The sequence below is a fragment of the Triplophysa rosa genome, unplaced genomic scaffold, assembly GCF_024868665.1.
Source record: "Triplophysa rosa unplaced genomic scaffold, Trosa_1v2 scaffold8_ERROPOS2389207, whole genome shotgun sequence".
NCBI classification, from domain to species: Eukaryota; Metazoa; Chordata; class Actinopteri; order Cypriniformes; family Nemacheilidae; genus Triplophysa; species Triplophysa rosa.
In genome coordinates this window covers 30691-46718 of record NW_026634905.1, presented here as the reverse complement: position 1 = coordinate 46718, position 16028 = coordinate 30691, and the positions used below count along the sequence as shown (strand labels likewise).

The 16028-nt window shown below is 43.9% G+C and overlaps 1 protein-coding gene across 1 annotated transcript; it reads right to left on the bottom strand.

The window, feature by feature from the left end:
- Positions 1-11538: 11538 nt before the first annotated feature.
- LOC130551313 (uncharacterized) lies at positions 11539-12746 on the bottom strand. Its single transcript, XM_057328883.1, has 4 exons — positions 12673-12746; positions 12341-12589; positions 11922-12251; positions 11539-11827 (listed from the first exon to the last, which is right to left on the bottom strand). Exons 1-4 carry the CDS (start codon positions 12733-12735, stop codon positions 11558-11560), a joined length of 912 nt encoding a protein of 303 aa, XP_057184866.1. The 5' UTR covers positions 12736-12746; the 3' UTR covers positions 11539-11557.
- Between the last annotated feature and the right edge of the window lie 3282 nt (positions 12747-16028).

Below are 16028 nucleotides of genomic sequence, written 5' to 3'. Positions count from 1 at the left end.
TTGGGACCGGTACGCCGTAGTGACGTAGGTCAGCAGAAGTGGAGGGCTGTCTCAAAACAGAGATTGGCGCAATCTCTGATTTGAGACAGCCCTCCACTTCTGCTGACCTCCAAAACAGACAAAGAGCTGCTCAGAGCTCCTGAGCTCTGTGTGCGGTCCAAGTAGAGGCACAATGCACGTACTGGACACAACATTGATGGGGTTGGGTCTTCCTCCCCGGTGGGGAGCGCCTGCAAGGTCACCACCTGGTCTTGAAGGGGAGTGGTGGGAACTTTGGGCACGTAGCCGGGCCGAGGTCTCAGGATAACATGAGAATCACCGGGCCCGAGTTCTAGGAGCACGGACGAGGAGGATTCAGCCTTCTCGCGCCCCTTAGGAACCTAATGATCAGGTTGTGCTGTCCTAGAGACTTTCCTCCTTCGTCAGGGGAATCGGTCAGGGGGGGAGTTGCCGTCAAGAGCATTAGCTCTGAGAACCAAGTGCGGTTGGGCCAGTACGAACTGCACCCAAATGAGCTGGACTGCGCGGGGGTGGAGTCTCCACTCTCCGCGAGGCGTCAACTGACAAGAGAGCACGTCGGCTGTCTGGTTCAGGTCACCTGGGATGTGTGTGGCTTGCAGGGAGCTGATCACCTGTTGACTCCACAGGAGGAGGTATCGGGCGAGTCGTGTTAACTGCCATGAGCGAATGCCACCCTGGTGGTTGATATATGCTACGGCAGTTGTGCTGTCCGACCGGACCAGCACGTGCTTGCCCTGCACGAGAGGTAGTAGCCTCCTCAATGCAAGTAGCACAACCAACAACTCTAGGCAGTTGATCTGCCATCGCAGGCAGGGGCCCGTCCATCGCCCCGACACTTCGTGCCCTTTGCACACGGCACCCCAACCCTACAGGGAGGTACGAGGCACGGGCATGAGTGCACCGCGGCGGCATACTCCACCTGGGGGACATCGACGTATCCTCTAGCTGTCCCAACCTCGAGGGAAGAGAGGGTGACAGAACTTTGTTTGACATGAAATGTGCCGGAAAGGGGGCGTTTCCAGGTCTTACTAAGTTCCTCATGCACTTCCGGTAAACACGGCACTGAGGGCGGGCGCGGCTTGGAGCCGCGCTCAAACCCGAGGCGCCATGTAGCCAGCCGCGAGTGCCGGGAGAGGCAGTGCGGGCACTGCAACCCAACACTCACGGCGGCCCAGGAAAGCATGGCTGACATTTCGACGTCCGCTTCATCCTGGACTCGACCCCCTGAGGGAGGGAGCCCGAGGAATCGTCGGAGTCGGATGGCAGCACGTCACCCCCCGACAGTGGTGTAAAGTATTGGAGTAAATGTACTTAGTTACTTTACTTAAGTATCTTTTTGGCTACTTTGTAGTTGTACTGAGTATTAAAGATATTAGCAACTTTTACTCTCTACTTAATTACATTTTTGAACAAGTATATGTACTCTTTACTCCACTACATTTGTAATGACTAATGCAATTACACATTACATTTTGCATGACACCTATCTTATAATTAATATCGCCATTTACAGGGCAATGAAGGTACTACAATCTTGTGGATTTTGCCCTAACTTACAAAAACTTGTCAACATGGCTTCTTTATGTGAATATGAGTGCAGTATCAGGTAGATGTCAATCGCTGGCGGTTTATACACGGTTTGCCCTTACCCGCTATTTCTACAGTAATATATTGGCAACACTGTTGCCAGCTAGTTACTGTAGGTCACACATCTATAAAAGCTCTTATTTTTAAAACTAACTCTTCCTAAATGTGCTCTAAACATGTTTGCTCAAAATTTGACCATATGGTGGGACTATTGCCATGAAGTGATGTAAACCAGTAAAAAGAATGTATAGTATTTCAATTTTCAAAAGTGCTCTCACACTATATAGACAAAATATTAACCTATAGAATGAGTCGGACACAGAGAAATGAACAATTCACATATGAATCTCAACAATGGTGACAATCAACTGAACAGCTTCATGCTGCAATGCATGCTGGGTACATAGTACAAAACTCATTCATGATTGTTTGTCACCATTGATGAGGTTTGTATGTCAAGTGTCTAACTGTGTCTCAATTGCAAAGAAAGATTTTCTGACAGAGATCTTTCCATTATAACATGTAATCACTTTACCAAACATATCTTAATAAATCTTAAATGCTATATTATTATTATTTAATGATTGAATTCTTTCAGATGTATCTTCAGTTACTAAGCAAACATAAAGTTGCGGTTCCTGTAAAGTCCCTTTCAGTGTTATTGTATAAGTGTACATTTTAAAGCTACAAGAAAGTCAAAGAGTCCAACCAAAGCAAACACTGATCGCCATAATGGTGACTTAAAACATAATTGAACCACTATGAACTAGAGTTAAATCTCAATAAGATCTTACACAGATGACAGAAATAAAGTGAAAGTGGTGTCTGTAATATGTGAAGATGTTATTGATGTTTGTGTTTAATTCTCCTCTGGTGAAATCTTGACAGATTTATTGTGTTCATCTGTTATTTACACTTGTTCATCTAAGACTGTGTGACTTAAGTGCGTTAATAGATTCTTTAATAATGTATCTTCAAACAGCCATTGCAGTAGTTTACTGTAAAACACCTACAGTAACTAGCTGGCAACAGTGTTGCCAATATATTACTGTAGAAATGGCAGGTAAGGGCTAACAGTGTATGTGAAATGAGGACATGACTGCAGCTGGCCATGAGGCCCAAACCAGCATGTCCAGTGCAAAAAGGCTTTGACTTTTTAATTCTACTTAACATTATTTTATTTATCTGTTATATTGAAGAGACCTTTTTGAAGGACTTTGGTTTACTTATGAGCACTTGAGCTTAAATGAGACTTAGGGTGTTTGTAATGACGTAGGTTATGGTGTCGACCATGATTTGTTGCAATTTTGAGGTGTTCAGTCTTATTATGATTTAAGAAAATAAATGCGATTGCTCTCCTCACAAATCAACTGTTTTTCACTGACGTGTCTCTTAAGTGTTGAGGACTAGTGCTTCTTTGAGCCTACATTCAGTATGAGTAAAATACTCAAGTACTGTTAAAATCAGATACTCGGAGACTTTTACTGAAGTCGTTTTGGAATTGGTGACTTGTAACTTGTAATGGAGTAATTTTCACTGCAAGGTATCTGTACTTTTACTTAAGTATGGTTTTCAGGTACTCTTTACACCTCTGCCCCCCGATGCTGCAAGAGACATCTCATCATCACGCATCGTGTCCGAATACGTGATTGAGGAATAAGACGGCGGACCGTCTCCTGGGGAACGGTCAGACGAGCTAGACGAGGTGCGAACGGTCCGTGAGCCAGTGGCTGGCGGATTATCGCTCACAGTAATCCTCATATCACCCTCGCTGCTTGCCATAGCGGATGGTAGGGACGTAGTCCTGCTGCCACGGAACGGGGAGCAGACGAGGTGGTGGCTGAGTCCCGTGGGAACACAGCCACCCGTGACGCAACGTCTGAATCGTCAACCACCCGCAGTGCGGGCAAGACGTATCCACAACGTCTGCCCCAGCGTACTCCTCGATGAGTGTGTTGCACCCATGAGAACAGCGGGACAAGCCACACTGGAGAAATTTGCTATTTTAGAAAAGGAAATTTGCTCAAACACCTCCAGAACTGCCGAGACATCCCTGGGGAGAGTCACTGCTGGAAGGGACCGTCCGCTGCACCACGTCATAGATTCCAGCAGAATATTGATCACTGAAGACCGCTGTGTCGCTCATCAGATGCACAGGCTCTGAAGAACAAACGGTGAATGAATGAGCATGCCGGCTTCCTTTTATACCCGGACATCCGGGGAGGAGTCCGGCATGCAAATTTCATTCACCAATTTTCATTGGCCTTTTCAAAATACTCAGAAGATGATAGGTTCTCAAGACAAACCCCAATCTGTCGGTTCGACACAACGTCGAGAGACCGACAGAAAGGGAATTATTATTATTTATGACAGGCTTTAGTATGGAATAAGCAGAAAGAATGTATTAAAATAATTAAAGATGAGCTAGAGTAGAGTATGCACTTCCCAATAAAGTTTAGTCTTGAGAAGGCTAAAGAGGTTATTTTGTGTTTTTGAGGGGTGGGGGGTAGCAAGGGAAGTTAGGTAAATCGTGGACAATTGTCCATTCATATAGATTGCCATCGGTCGACTAGGCAGACGAAGGGCTCGTATACCTGAATTGGATGCCAAATTCTCGCTCACTCTTATTATGATTGGGACTTTTTTCCCTTATCGGAGTTTAGGGGCCGTTTTTCCGGAGAGGCATCGTACGGACACCACAAGGGGTGGCAAAGTGCTGCGGGCATGGACCCTCGCGCCACAAAATGTCTACTCATCCCCTCACCACCTAATCTTCATCACCGTATGCCCGAGGAGCCTTTCGCTTCCCCCTGACCGCCTAACTCTGCCATAGTCTTCCACACGTCCGCAGCGCGCCTAGACTTGCTAGTTTGCTGCCCCTTGCTGCCTATTCGTGGCGCGACACCCAAAAGATGCCAAAACGTCTCGCTCGCCACCCTTGCGTCAGCAGAGAGCCTAGAGTTGGTAGATTGCTGCCCCTTGCTGCCTATGCGTGGCGCGACATGCAAAAGATGCCAAAATGTCTCGCTCGCCCCCTTGCGTCCGCAGAGCGATTAGAGTTGGTAATTTGCTGCCCCTTGCTGCCTATGCATGGCGCGACATCCAAAAGATGCCAAAATGTCTCGCTCGCCGCCCTTCTTTCTTTTTTCTCTCCCTCACGGCCGTGGCGCCCCCTAGAGGAGCCGGGCGTCCTTCGTGACCTTGCTCGTTTGTGCTTAGGGGAGGTTTCTGTCAGAAAGACGTCGGATACCCGAGCCAACGTGCGAGGGGGTTTGCGGGCCCATAGAGAACCACTAGAGGCAGGGAGATGTATGTAAAATAAGAAAAAATATTTAAGTTCACTTCCCGACCAAGCCCTATCGGTATGACGTCGAGAGTCACGTGACGCAACTTTCTGTAATTTTCGGGCTCCTGGGGCCTCCGCGGCCCGTAGGGAGCCTCTGACACCTGCAACATATCCTATTTCTCTCATAGGTGGCTATCGTACAGAGACCCCCGAACGGCCCCGGGGACTCCGAATGACCCCGATTCAAATTCGTAGCTGCTCGCTGCCCCCTCATTCGGTTCCCAAAGTTTGAAGCGGTACGGCCTCGTTATGTCTATATGCACGTTTTGGGGACGTTGTGGGCCGTTTATTTTTCTGGAATATTTTTTGTGATTTTTTCGAGCACTTTCCGTACACCGAGGGGTACGGGCTTCGAATATGTGGTGCGTGAGGGTGTGAAGAACCAGCATTCGAAGCCCCGAGGTTTCTGTACAAGAATAAAGCAGAATTTTGCTGAAAATGCTGTTCAGAGATGTATTTCTGTGAAAAGTGCATTTGTAAGCAAAATAAGCATTTTAATAGCCTGAAGTGTGCAATATACCAATATGGGGTGCTTCTAGGATACATAGCTGTAGGTTTGTCATACAAAAGCTGTTTACAGTCTTAAAAATTGACCTTTTACAGTCACATGGCCCATAGAGATCAATGCGAGGGAGAGAGACGTCTGAAAAATAATAAAAAATACTTAATTTCATAGCCCGACCTAGCCCTATCGGTATGTCGTCGAGAGCCACGTGACGCAACTTTCTGTTAGGTTTCGGGCTCCTGGGGCCTCCGCGGCCAGTACGGGAGCCTCTGACACCTGCAACATATCCTATTTCTCTCATAGGTGGCTATCGTACAGAGACCCCCGAACGGCCCCGGGGACTCCGAATGACCCCGATTCAAATTCTGTAGCTGCTCGCTGCCCCCTCATTCGGTTCCCAAAGTTTGAAGCGGTACGCCTCGTTATGTCTCTATCGACTGTTTGGGGAGGTTGTGGGCCGTTTATTTTTTGGGAATATTTTTTGTGATTTTTTTTCGAGCACTTCCGTACACGAGGGGTACGGGCTTCGGAACTTGCATTCGAAGCCCCAAGGTTTTTCTACAAAAATAAAGCAGAATTTTATTGAAAATGCTGGTCAGAGGTTTATTTCTGTGAAAAGTGCATTTGTATAACACGTGAGCATTTGACAGCCTGAAGTGTGCAATATACCAATATGGGATGCTTCTAGGATACATATCTGTAGTTTGTAACAAGAAAATGGGTTTACAGTATGAAAAATTGACCGTTTACAGCATTGTCCACCGTTAGCCTACACTGCTACTGTCAAATAAGTTATGACTGGGACTTCCGGTGGTTCACAGGAAGTCCCAGTCGTAACTTATTTGACAGTCGGTCGGTAGGCTACTAATGTACAAAACACTTTTCACACAAGAAAAAGCACTAGAAAATGTTCCCTAGGTTCAAGTAAGCCACTCTCTCGGTATGTGAAACAGGGGCCAACAGACTACCAGACTATAAAGTTTGGGGCACGGGCTTCGGATATGTGGTGCGTGAGGGTGCGTCGAACTAGCATTCGAAGCCCCGAGATTTTTGTACAAGAATAAAGCAGTTTTTTGCTGAAAATGCTGGTGAGAGACTAATTTCTGTGAAAAGTGCATTTGTATGCAAAAAAAGCATTTTAATAGCCTGAGGTGTGCAATATACCAATGCAGGGTGCTTCTAGGACACACATCTGTAGGTTTGTCAGAAGAAAGATGTTTACAGTCTTAAAAATTGACAGTTTACAGTATTGTCCAATGTAAGCCTACGAGGCTACTGTCAAATAAGTTATGACTGGTAATTCCTGTGGTTTTGCCGAGTCACAGGAAGTGCCAGTCGTAACTTATTTGACGGGTCCTCATAGGTAGCTAATGTACACACCATTTTTAAGCTTCTGGAGCACATCTATGAGCCTTAATGCACGTCATTGTGGAGGACTAAGCCTCTCATACACTCTACTGTTGGCTAAAGCTATAGAACTCCTTACTTTGGCTTATAATGACCCTTAATAGGCTTTGTCCATTATTTACCTATGAGGGCAGCATAAGATAAGTTATGACTGGGACTTCCTGTGGTCAAAGGAAGTCCCACACGTAACAGTTTTGGCGCGGCTCCCATAGGTAGCTAATGGACACACCATTTTTAAGCCTCTGGGGCACATCTATGAGCCTTAATGCACGTCATTGTGAAGGACTAAGCCTCTCATACACTCTACTGTTGGCTAAAGCTATAGAACTCCTTACTTAGGCTTATAATGACCCTTAATAGGCTTTGTCCATTATTTACCTATGAGGGCCCCATAAGATAAGTTACGACTGGGACTTCCTGTGGTCACAGGAAGTACCACATGTAACACTTTTGGCGCGGCTCCCATAGGTTGCTAATGGACACACCATTTTTAAGCCTCTGGAGCACATCTATGAGCCTTAATGCACGTCATTCGGAAGGGCTAAGCCTCCCATGCTATATAACTCCTTAATTATGCTTATAATGACCCTTAAAAGGCTTTGTCCATTATTTACCTATGAAGGTCCCATTAAATAAGTTACGAATGTACATGCCACACGTAACACTTTTGGCGCGGCTCCCATAGGTAGCTAATGGACACACCATTTTTAAGCTTCTGGAGCACAACTATGAGCTTTATTGTACATTGTTGTGAAGGAATGTATCTTCTGTGTACAATATTATTGGTTTTACCTGTATAACTAATTTCCAAAGCAAACAATGGTAATTTAGAGGCTTTGTACATTCGCCACGTATGAGGGCCCCTTCAAATAAGATAGAGATGTAAGAAATAGGCGTGTGTGACAAAGCGCTAAGGATTCCCAAACTGTAGCACAAAATCACAATTCACAAAAATGCATCCCCCTCCTTACCTGTCACATAGGAGGCGAATTTACGCAGTTTTAAGCCTGTAGTGCACAATATTGAACTTTAATGTACATTATCATGAAGGAATGTGTCTCCATAGGCTTTGTTCATTATTTACCTATAAGGCTCCCATTAAATAGGTCACGAATGTACATGCCACACGTAACACTTTTGGCATGGCTCCCATAGGTAGCTAATGGACACACCCTTTTTAAGCCACTGGAGCACATCTATGAGCCTTAATGCACGTCATTGAGAAGGGCTGTGACTCTCATACACTCTACTGTTGGCTAAAGCTATATAACTCCTTATTTAGGCTTATAATGACCATTAATAGACTTTGTCCATCATTTACCTATAAGGGCCCCATAAGATAAGTTACGACTGGGACTTCCTGTGGTCACAGGAAGTCCCACACGTAACACTTTTGGCACGGCTCCCATAGGTAGCTAATGGACACACATTTTTAAGCTTCTGGAGCACATCTATGAGCCTTAATGCACGTCATTGTGAAGGGCTGTGACTCTCATACACTCTACTGTAGGATTAAGCTATATAACTCCTTACTTAGGCTTATAATGACCCTTAATAGACTTTGTCCATATTTACCTATGAGGGCCCCATAAGATAAGTTACGACTGGGACTTCCTGTGGTCACAGGAAGTCCCACACGTAACACTTTTGGACGGCATCCCATAGGTAGCTAATGGACACACCATTTTTAAGCCTCTGGAGCACATCTATGAGCCTTAATGCACGTCATTGTGAAGGGCTAAGCCTCTCATACACTCTACTGTTGGTAAAGCTATAACTCCTTACTTAGGCTTATAATGACCCTTAATAGGCTTTGTCCATTATTTACCTATGAGGGTCCCATTAAATAAGTTACACATGTATTGTCATTTTGAGCATAATAACCATGTTACAAAGCTGTAATAAACAGGTAATTGCCAAACTGAGTCACCACACTTTTGGAACGCTCCCATAGGTAGCTAATGGACACACCATTTTTAAGCTTCTGGAGCACATCTATGAGCCTTAATGCACGTCATTGTGAAGGGCTAAGCCTCTCATACACTGCTAAAGCTATATAACTCCTTACTTAGGCTTATAATGACCCTTAATAGGCTTTGTCCATTATTTACCTATGAGGGTCCCATTAAATAAGTTACGAATGTACATGCCACACGTAACACTTTTGGCACGGCTCCCATAGGTAGCTAATGGACACACCATTTTTAAGCTTCTGGAGCACAACTGCGAGCCTTAATGCACGTCATTGTGAAGGGCTAGTTCCTCTTATACACTCTACTGTTGGACTAAAGCTGATATAACTCCTTACTTAGGCTTATAATGACCCTTAATAGGCTTTGTCCATTATTTACCTATGAGGGTCCCATAAATAAGTTACACATGTATTCCATTTTGAGCATAATAACCATGTTACAAAGCTGTAATAAACAGGTAATTGCCAAACTGAGTCACACACACTTTTGGAACGGCCACCCATAGGTAGCTAATGGACACACCATTTTTAAGCCTCTGGAGCACATCTATGAGCCTTAATGCACGTCATTGTGAAAGGCTGTGACTCTCATACACTCTACTGTTGGTAAAGCTATATAACTCCTTACTTAAGATTATAATGACCCTTAATAGACTTTGTCCATCATTTACCTATAAGGGCCCAATAAGATAAGTTATGACTGGGACTTCCTGTGGTCACAGGAAGTCCCACACGTAACACTTTTGGCACGGATCCCATTTGTAGCTAATGGACACACCATTTTTAAGCCTCTGGAGCACATCTATGAGCCTTAATGCACGTCATTGGGAAGGGCTAAGCCTCTCATGCTATATAACTCCTTACTTAGGCTTATAATGACCCTTAATAGGCTTTGTCCATTATTTACCTATGAGGGCCCCATAAGATAAGTTACGACTGGGACTTCCTGTGGTCACAGGAAGTCCCACACGTCAACACTTTTGGCGCGGGTCCTCATAGGTAGCTAATGTACAAACCTATTTTATGCTCCTGGAGCACATCTTTGAGCTTTAATTCACGTCATGGCGAAGGGCTGTGACTCTTATACACTCTACTGTAGGATTAAGCTATATAACTCCTTACGTAGGCTTATAATGACCCTTAATAGGCTTTGTCCATTATTTACTATGAGGGCCCCATAAGATAAGTTACGACTGGGACTTCCTGTGGTCACAGGAAGTCCCACACGTAACAATTTTGGCGCGGCTCCCATAGGTAGCTAATGTACACACCATTTTTAAGCCTCTGGAGCACGTCTATGAGCCTTAATGCATGTCATTGGGAAGGGCTAAGCCTCTCATGCTATATAACTCCTTACTTAGGCTTATAATGACCCTTAAAAGGCTTTGTCCATTATTTACCTATGAAGGTCCCATTAAATAAGTTACACATGTATTGTCCGTTATACACCTATGTGAGCCAAATCAAATAAGTTACACATGTATATACCATTTTTGAGCATAATAACCATGTTACAAAGCCCTACTGTTGGTTTAAGCCATATAACTCATTGCCAAGGTTAAATAATGACACTTAATAGGCTTTGTCCATTATTTACCTATGAGGGTACCATTAAATAAGTTACGAATGTACATGCCACACGTAACACTTTTGGCGCGGCTCCCATAAGTAGCTAATGTACACACCATTTTTAAGCCTCTGGAGCACATCTATGAGCCTTAATGCGTCATTGTGAAGGGCTGCCTCTATACATTCTACTGTGGTTAAAGCTATATATACTCCTTACTTAGGCTTATAATGACCCTTAATAGGCTTTGTCCATTATTTACCTATGAGGGTCCCATTAAATAAGTTACACATGTATTGTCATTTTGAGCATAATAACCATGTTACAAAGCTGTAATAAACAGGTAATTGCCAAACTGAGTCACACACACTTTTGGAACGGCCACCCATAGGTAGCTAATGACACACCATTTTTAAGCTTCTGGAGCACATCTATGAGCCTTAATGACACTCATTGTGAAGGGCTAAGTCTCTCATACACTCTACTGTTGGTTAAAGNTTTTCCATTGGAACCCCATCTGTCGGTTCGACACAACGTCGAGAGACCGACAGAAAGGGAACGTCTCGGTTACGTTTGTAACCTCGGTTCCCTGATGGAGGGAACGAGACGTTGTGTCCTCTTGCCACAACACGTGCTGTCCTCTGCAGCAGTCGTGAGAGGTCTCAGGCTCCTCAGAACTAAGGTGAATGAATGATGCACGCCGTCTCCCTTTTATACCCGGATGTCCGGGGCGGAGTCCGGCATGCAAATTTCATTTGCCAATTTTCATTGGCCTTTTCTAAGCAGTCGGAAACGATTGGTTCTCAGGGACGAACCCCATCTGTCGGTTCGACACAACGTCTCGTTCCCTCCATCAGGGAACCGAGGTTACAAACGTAACCGAGACGTTTTGAAGTTTTGAAAAGAATATTGATGACCATTAAAAACAACAACAAAAATGTTAAATTGCAAACGCCAAAGTTTATTAAAAATAAAAAAACAAGTCACACACAAATGAACGCTTTACATTTTAATAAGAATAAATATGTAAGACAGTAAGTTTTTAGGATATGCATGTACAAAACACAGTCAACAAACTGGAAAAGGCACCTGAAATGAAGGAAATAAAAAAACATAAGTTCAAAAGTTCATTTCTTGTTTCTCTTCCTCCATTTATCCATTAAGTCCTTTGCGCATTTTCTTTGAAGTCTTTGTCGCCCCATTCCAACAAGTGTCAGAGACGTTGATACGACAGTCTTTTTCACTTTCAGCGGGGACAGCTGAGAGAATGAAATGTTTTTTTCTTAAAGCCGACTTCAGGGGCGTCAATAGGACGATCGGTCTCCTTTGCCTTTTCAACTGTCCGTGTTCCGACGCCTCATCTTCCTCGCCTCTTCTCTCGACCTCGACGTCTTGGCTGGGTTTGGTTGGCTCAGATTCACCCTGTCGAAGAAAATTGGCAGAAGCAAATTAGACGCTGTGATACAAATCAGTAACGCACCGTAGATTCTGTCTCGTTAAGAGAATATCAATTTACCTGGCTGTCCTCTACACTAGACACACCCGACTCCTGGTAAGTCACTTGGTCATCCTCGGGAGTGGTGCTGCCAGAGCTGAGTTCGGGCTCCAACAGTTTACGCTTTTTTCGAGGGTGATCCTTTGAGGCGACCTGGCATCTGCGTTTTGGTATGTCTTTCGATGCCGGCGACCTCTCCGGACCCTCCAGTGCTGCCTCAAACAGCCTTCTGTGTTCAACTGCCTGCTTGGCAGTGAGGTTGGTGACGTAAAACTTGTCCGCCGTGCGTACATCGTGGCACATAAATTTGCAAAGCTTCAGGCGGTTCTCAGGAGCATGCGTGAACTTGGCCTGGAAAAGAGAAAAATAATTCCATACGTCACACAAAAAGCCTCAGAACAGTACGTTTCACATTTGACATGGATTATTTCAAAACTTACATGACTGGAGATGGACGTTCTCACGTCTGTGAAGGTCGGACATCCTGGCAGGCCCATTGCCTTCCATGCCTCTTGAAAGTAATTGTTCAAGTTCTTGCAAGGGTTGGGCGTTGACACAAAGAAAAGGAATTTAGCTCCTAGGCCACCCGGAAGTTGGTCCTTCAGATGCAGGAACCGTAACGCCCACTCCTCCTCCTTCAAAATAATTTGCGCTGGGCCGTACAACTCATTCGTCTTGTGGGTCTTTATCTGCGGACGGATAAAAACCAAAGGTGCTTCAGAACAGGAGACCACACGGACAGCCAAGGAGAGTGAAAATGGCAAACACTCACATTTATGAGAAAGGCGTTCTCCGTTGATGACCTCTTTGCCTCCATGACCTCCTGGATGGTCATATTTTGGAAGACACCCCTCTGTGCCCAAAAACAGATGACAGGAACGCAGAGAAAAGTCCATAAAACTTCCACTGGATTCTCGGCGTGGGGTCCATCTCCAGGAGAGCTGAACACAGTGGGAGAGCAAAGAGGAGTTAAAAATGCACATCTTGATTGCGTTTGACACTTTTTTAACTTGTTCAGTTCACATAAAACTTACCAAGTGCTTCGGGAATGCCCAGCTTCGATTTATTCCGGCACTCTAAAAGCAAACCCTTGCTCAGCACCTTCTCCTCTTTGGAAGCCTTTACAGAAGTCCTGTGCATGGCGACACCCCTCTTTAAGGACTTCCTCAGGCCCTTCATCTCCCGCCTTAGGCCGATCATCACGTTCTTGCTCAGGCGTGACGTCTGAGGAGGTGTCTCCACGATGAAGTCGATGAACTGGGAGACGTTATCGACGTAGTGTTTGATCGTTGTTTCTGTCACTCCGGATCGACGGAGGGAGCTTACCCAGCTGCACACAAACAAACAAGGCAGAACATAATTGTAGGCTATACAAGCAACTTGTTCTCAAACAACGAAAACATCACAGGTCACAGCAAGGACAAGACAAAAAATTACTCACGAGTGTATCTTTCTGGTCTCGTTGAGGAAGACCATATTTGATAGATTCGACTTGCCCTTTGCCATGAAGGCTAAAAACTTTTTAACCCTGTAGATCTTCCCACTGATATTTTCCTTCAGCTTCCTTGAAGGATCCGGACCCTCTTGAAACTCCCGTAATTTTTCCAGGACATCATCTGTGCACAAAGAAAAATAAGTGTGAAGCAAGTGTAAGCACAAGGTAGATATACCGCCAAATAGAAAAGTCCAGAACTAGATCCTTTTTTAGCATAATAAACAGGTTACAAAGCTGTAATAAACGTATCCAAGGACTTAGTTATCACAACAAGACACGGACTAGTATTGGTCCTTCAAATAATTACCATAAGGTGATGCCACATCGAAATCAGTACAACATGTATATACCATTTTAATCCACAGGAGTGAGAATTCCATTCTGATTGAAAAAACTACCATAAAAGGTTACAAAGCTGGCAAAACGCGTAAAGCCCGACGACTGAGTCACGCACAAGCACTTCACTAGTATTGAAGTGATATTACTTGTATAGATTTAGAGGGGGCTGGAGTTATATTTCAAGCAAGCTTCGTGTGTAATGCATGCAAATTACTTGAAGATTAAGGGTGGCGTTATATTTTCAAGCAAGCTTCTGTTTAAGCACTTGTACATCTTAACTTGAAAATGACTGAGGGCTGAGTTATATTTTCCAGCAAGCTTCTGTGTAATGCTTGCAAGCTTACTTGAAGATTTAAGGGGGGCGTGGAGTTATATTTTCCAGCAAGCTTCTGTGTAATGCTTGCAAGCTTACTTGATTATTTAAGGGGGGCGTGGAGTTATATTTTCAAGCAAGCTTCTGTGTAATGCATGCAAGCTTACTTGAAGATTTAAGGGGGGCATGGAGTTATATTTTCAAGCAAGCTTCTGTGTAATGCATGCAAGCTTACTTGAAGATTTAAGGGGGGCATGGTGGTATAATTTCAAGTAAGTCACTGTGTAATATATGCACACTCACTTTTAACTTGCACAACTGTGAGCTTTAATGCATTTGTTATATTCCAGAAAATGAGAAATAAATAAAAACATATACCTTTAAATGTTTAATAGTTTTAATAAGGATTTTTTAAATAAAAACTTCAAAACTTTATATACATAACAAATGTATATAACTTTAAAATGTGAGACATTGAAATAAAATATATACATTTAAACATATCTACATAAGTGATTTAAAATAATATACATTTACATAAATGAGACAAAAACTTTACAAGTTATTAAACTAAGAAAATCCACACATTTTTTAAAAAATAAAAAAGTCGTAACCAAGACGTTTCTTCTTGTAAAGCACCTTTGCTGAAAGGATTAATGATGCTCTATGCATCCATTAATAAGACTAAGTATGATACTTGCATGTCTTGCCCATCAAAAGAAAGAAAGTGCCCTGATGCAGTTTGTTGAGGCTCCAGTGGATCTTGGCTGGAAGTGATCAGAGAAAACCAGTTTTATGCAGAGGATCTGTATCTGGAAAGACGAGGCTGCAGCCTGGCACAAACTTTCTTCTAGTCCATCCTTTAGAGATAGTTCTACCCTTGTAGAGGTGGCACGGACAGTACCTGGACAAAAAGAAAAGCAAAATGCAAGAAGAGAGAAAGAACAAACCCCTCGAACCCTTCGAACAACGCAAACACTAAGAGACTCTTCTTGTGGTCTACTGTACTTTAAACTGTAAGGATGTCATATCCTACAGACGTGACTGACCCAATCAAGAGATGGCACCTTTGGAGGGAAAGTTAATTGTCTTTGTCTTACACATGGTGTTTTGCATGTGGAAGCTGATTGGATGTTCACTATGAGAACTTCTAAGAGTTTAATAAAACTAATATGAAAAGAGTTACCAAGACACAACAAACATTAACATTAAGGGAATCACAAATGCACCTCATAGACACCAAACATGATCTACATATCATCTTGGTTAAATGAGTTACTACAAATCTAATAATTCTAGTAGTTATACACACATTCATTCAAACTACTTTGGATTAATGTTTATGACAGAGATAAAAACAAGAACATCAATATATGGAAAGTTTATAAATGAATACATGTACATTTCTATAGAGATGTATTTAGGATTGTATGTCTGTCCCCAAAGTGAGTAAAGAGAGTTCATCTCTCTACATTCCATTCGGTCGTAAAATACTCTTATCTTGATGGTTTGGTGTGGGTTGCTATGGTCACCAGAGATCCGGTCCTGCGCCTAGTGTTAGTAGCAGATTGGGGGTAGACCCCCTGGCGACTAGCTTGCTGGTTGGGTGAGGGGTGTTGTTGTTATATTTAAGAAATATAACTAGTTGTTGCGTGTCTGATTGGTCTCCGGCACTACATGTATGACCAGGATAGTTACTGCTTGTGGCAAGGTGGGCGTGGTTCAGCGAAGTCTGCAGCAGGAGAGAGAGTGAGGAGACGAGCGGTGAGTGAGTGGCGCTCGCACAAATAATGAACACCTGTGCCTTGTTCCAGTAACTGGCGTGGAGAGGCTTAAAAGCAGCAAGGCAGAGACAGTCGGGGAGAGAGACCGGAGCTGACGGCTGGAGGCGAGAGGATTCGAGCGAGTGAGCGGAGGATTATGAGCGGGAAGCTCTGACCGTAAAAAGACTGTTCTTGCCCTAAAGTGAAGGGGTTTTGAT

What these genes read in the sequence shown, in the direction of transcription:
- LOC130551313 (XM_057328883.1), bottom strand. Translation starts at nt 12,735, where the DNA reads ATGACCATCCAGGAGGTCATGGAGGCAAAGAGGTCATCAACGGAGAAC. An exon ending in AGAACGCCTTTCTCATAAAT is followed by an intron (nt 12,590 to 12,672) that starts GTGAGTGTTTGC and finishes ATCCGTCCGCAG; the next exon opens with ATAAAGACCCACAAGACGAA. An exon ending in CTAGTGTAGAGGACAGCCAG is followed by an intron (nt 11,828 to 11,921) that starts GTAAATTGATAT and finishes TTTCTTCGACAG; the next exon opens with GGTGAATCTGAGCCAACCAA.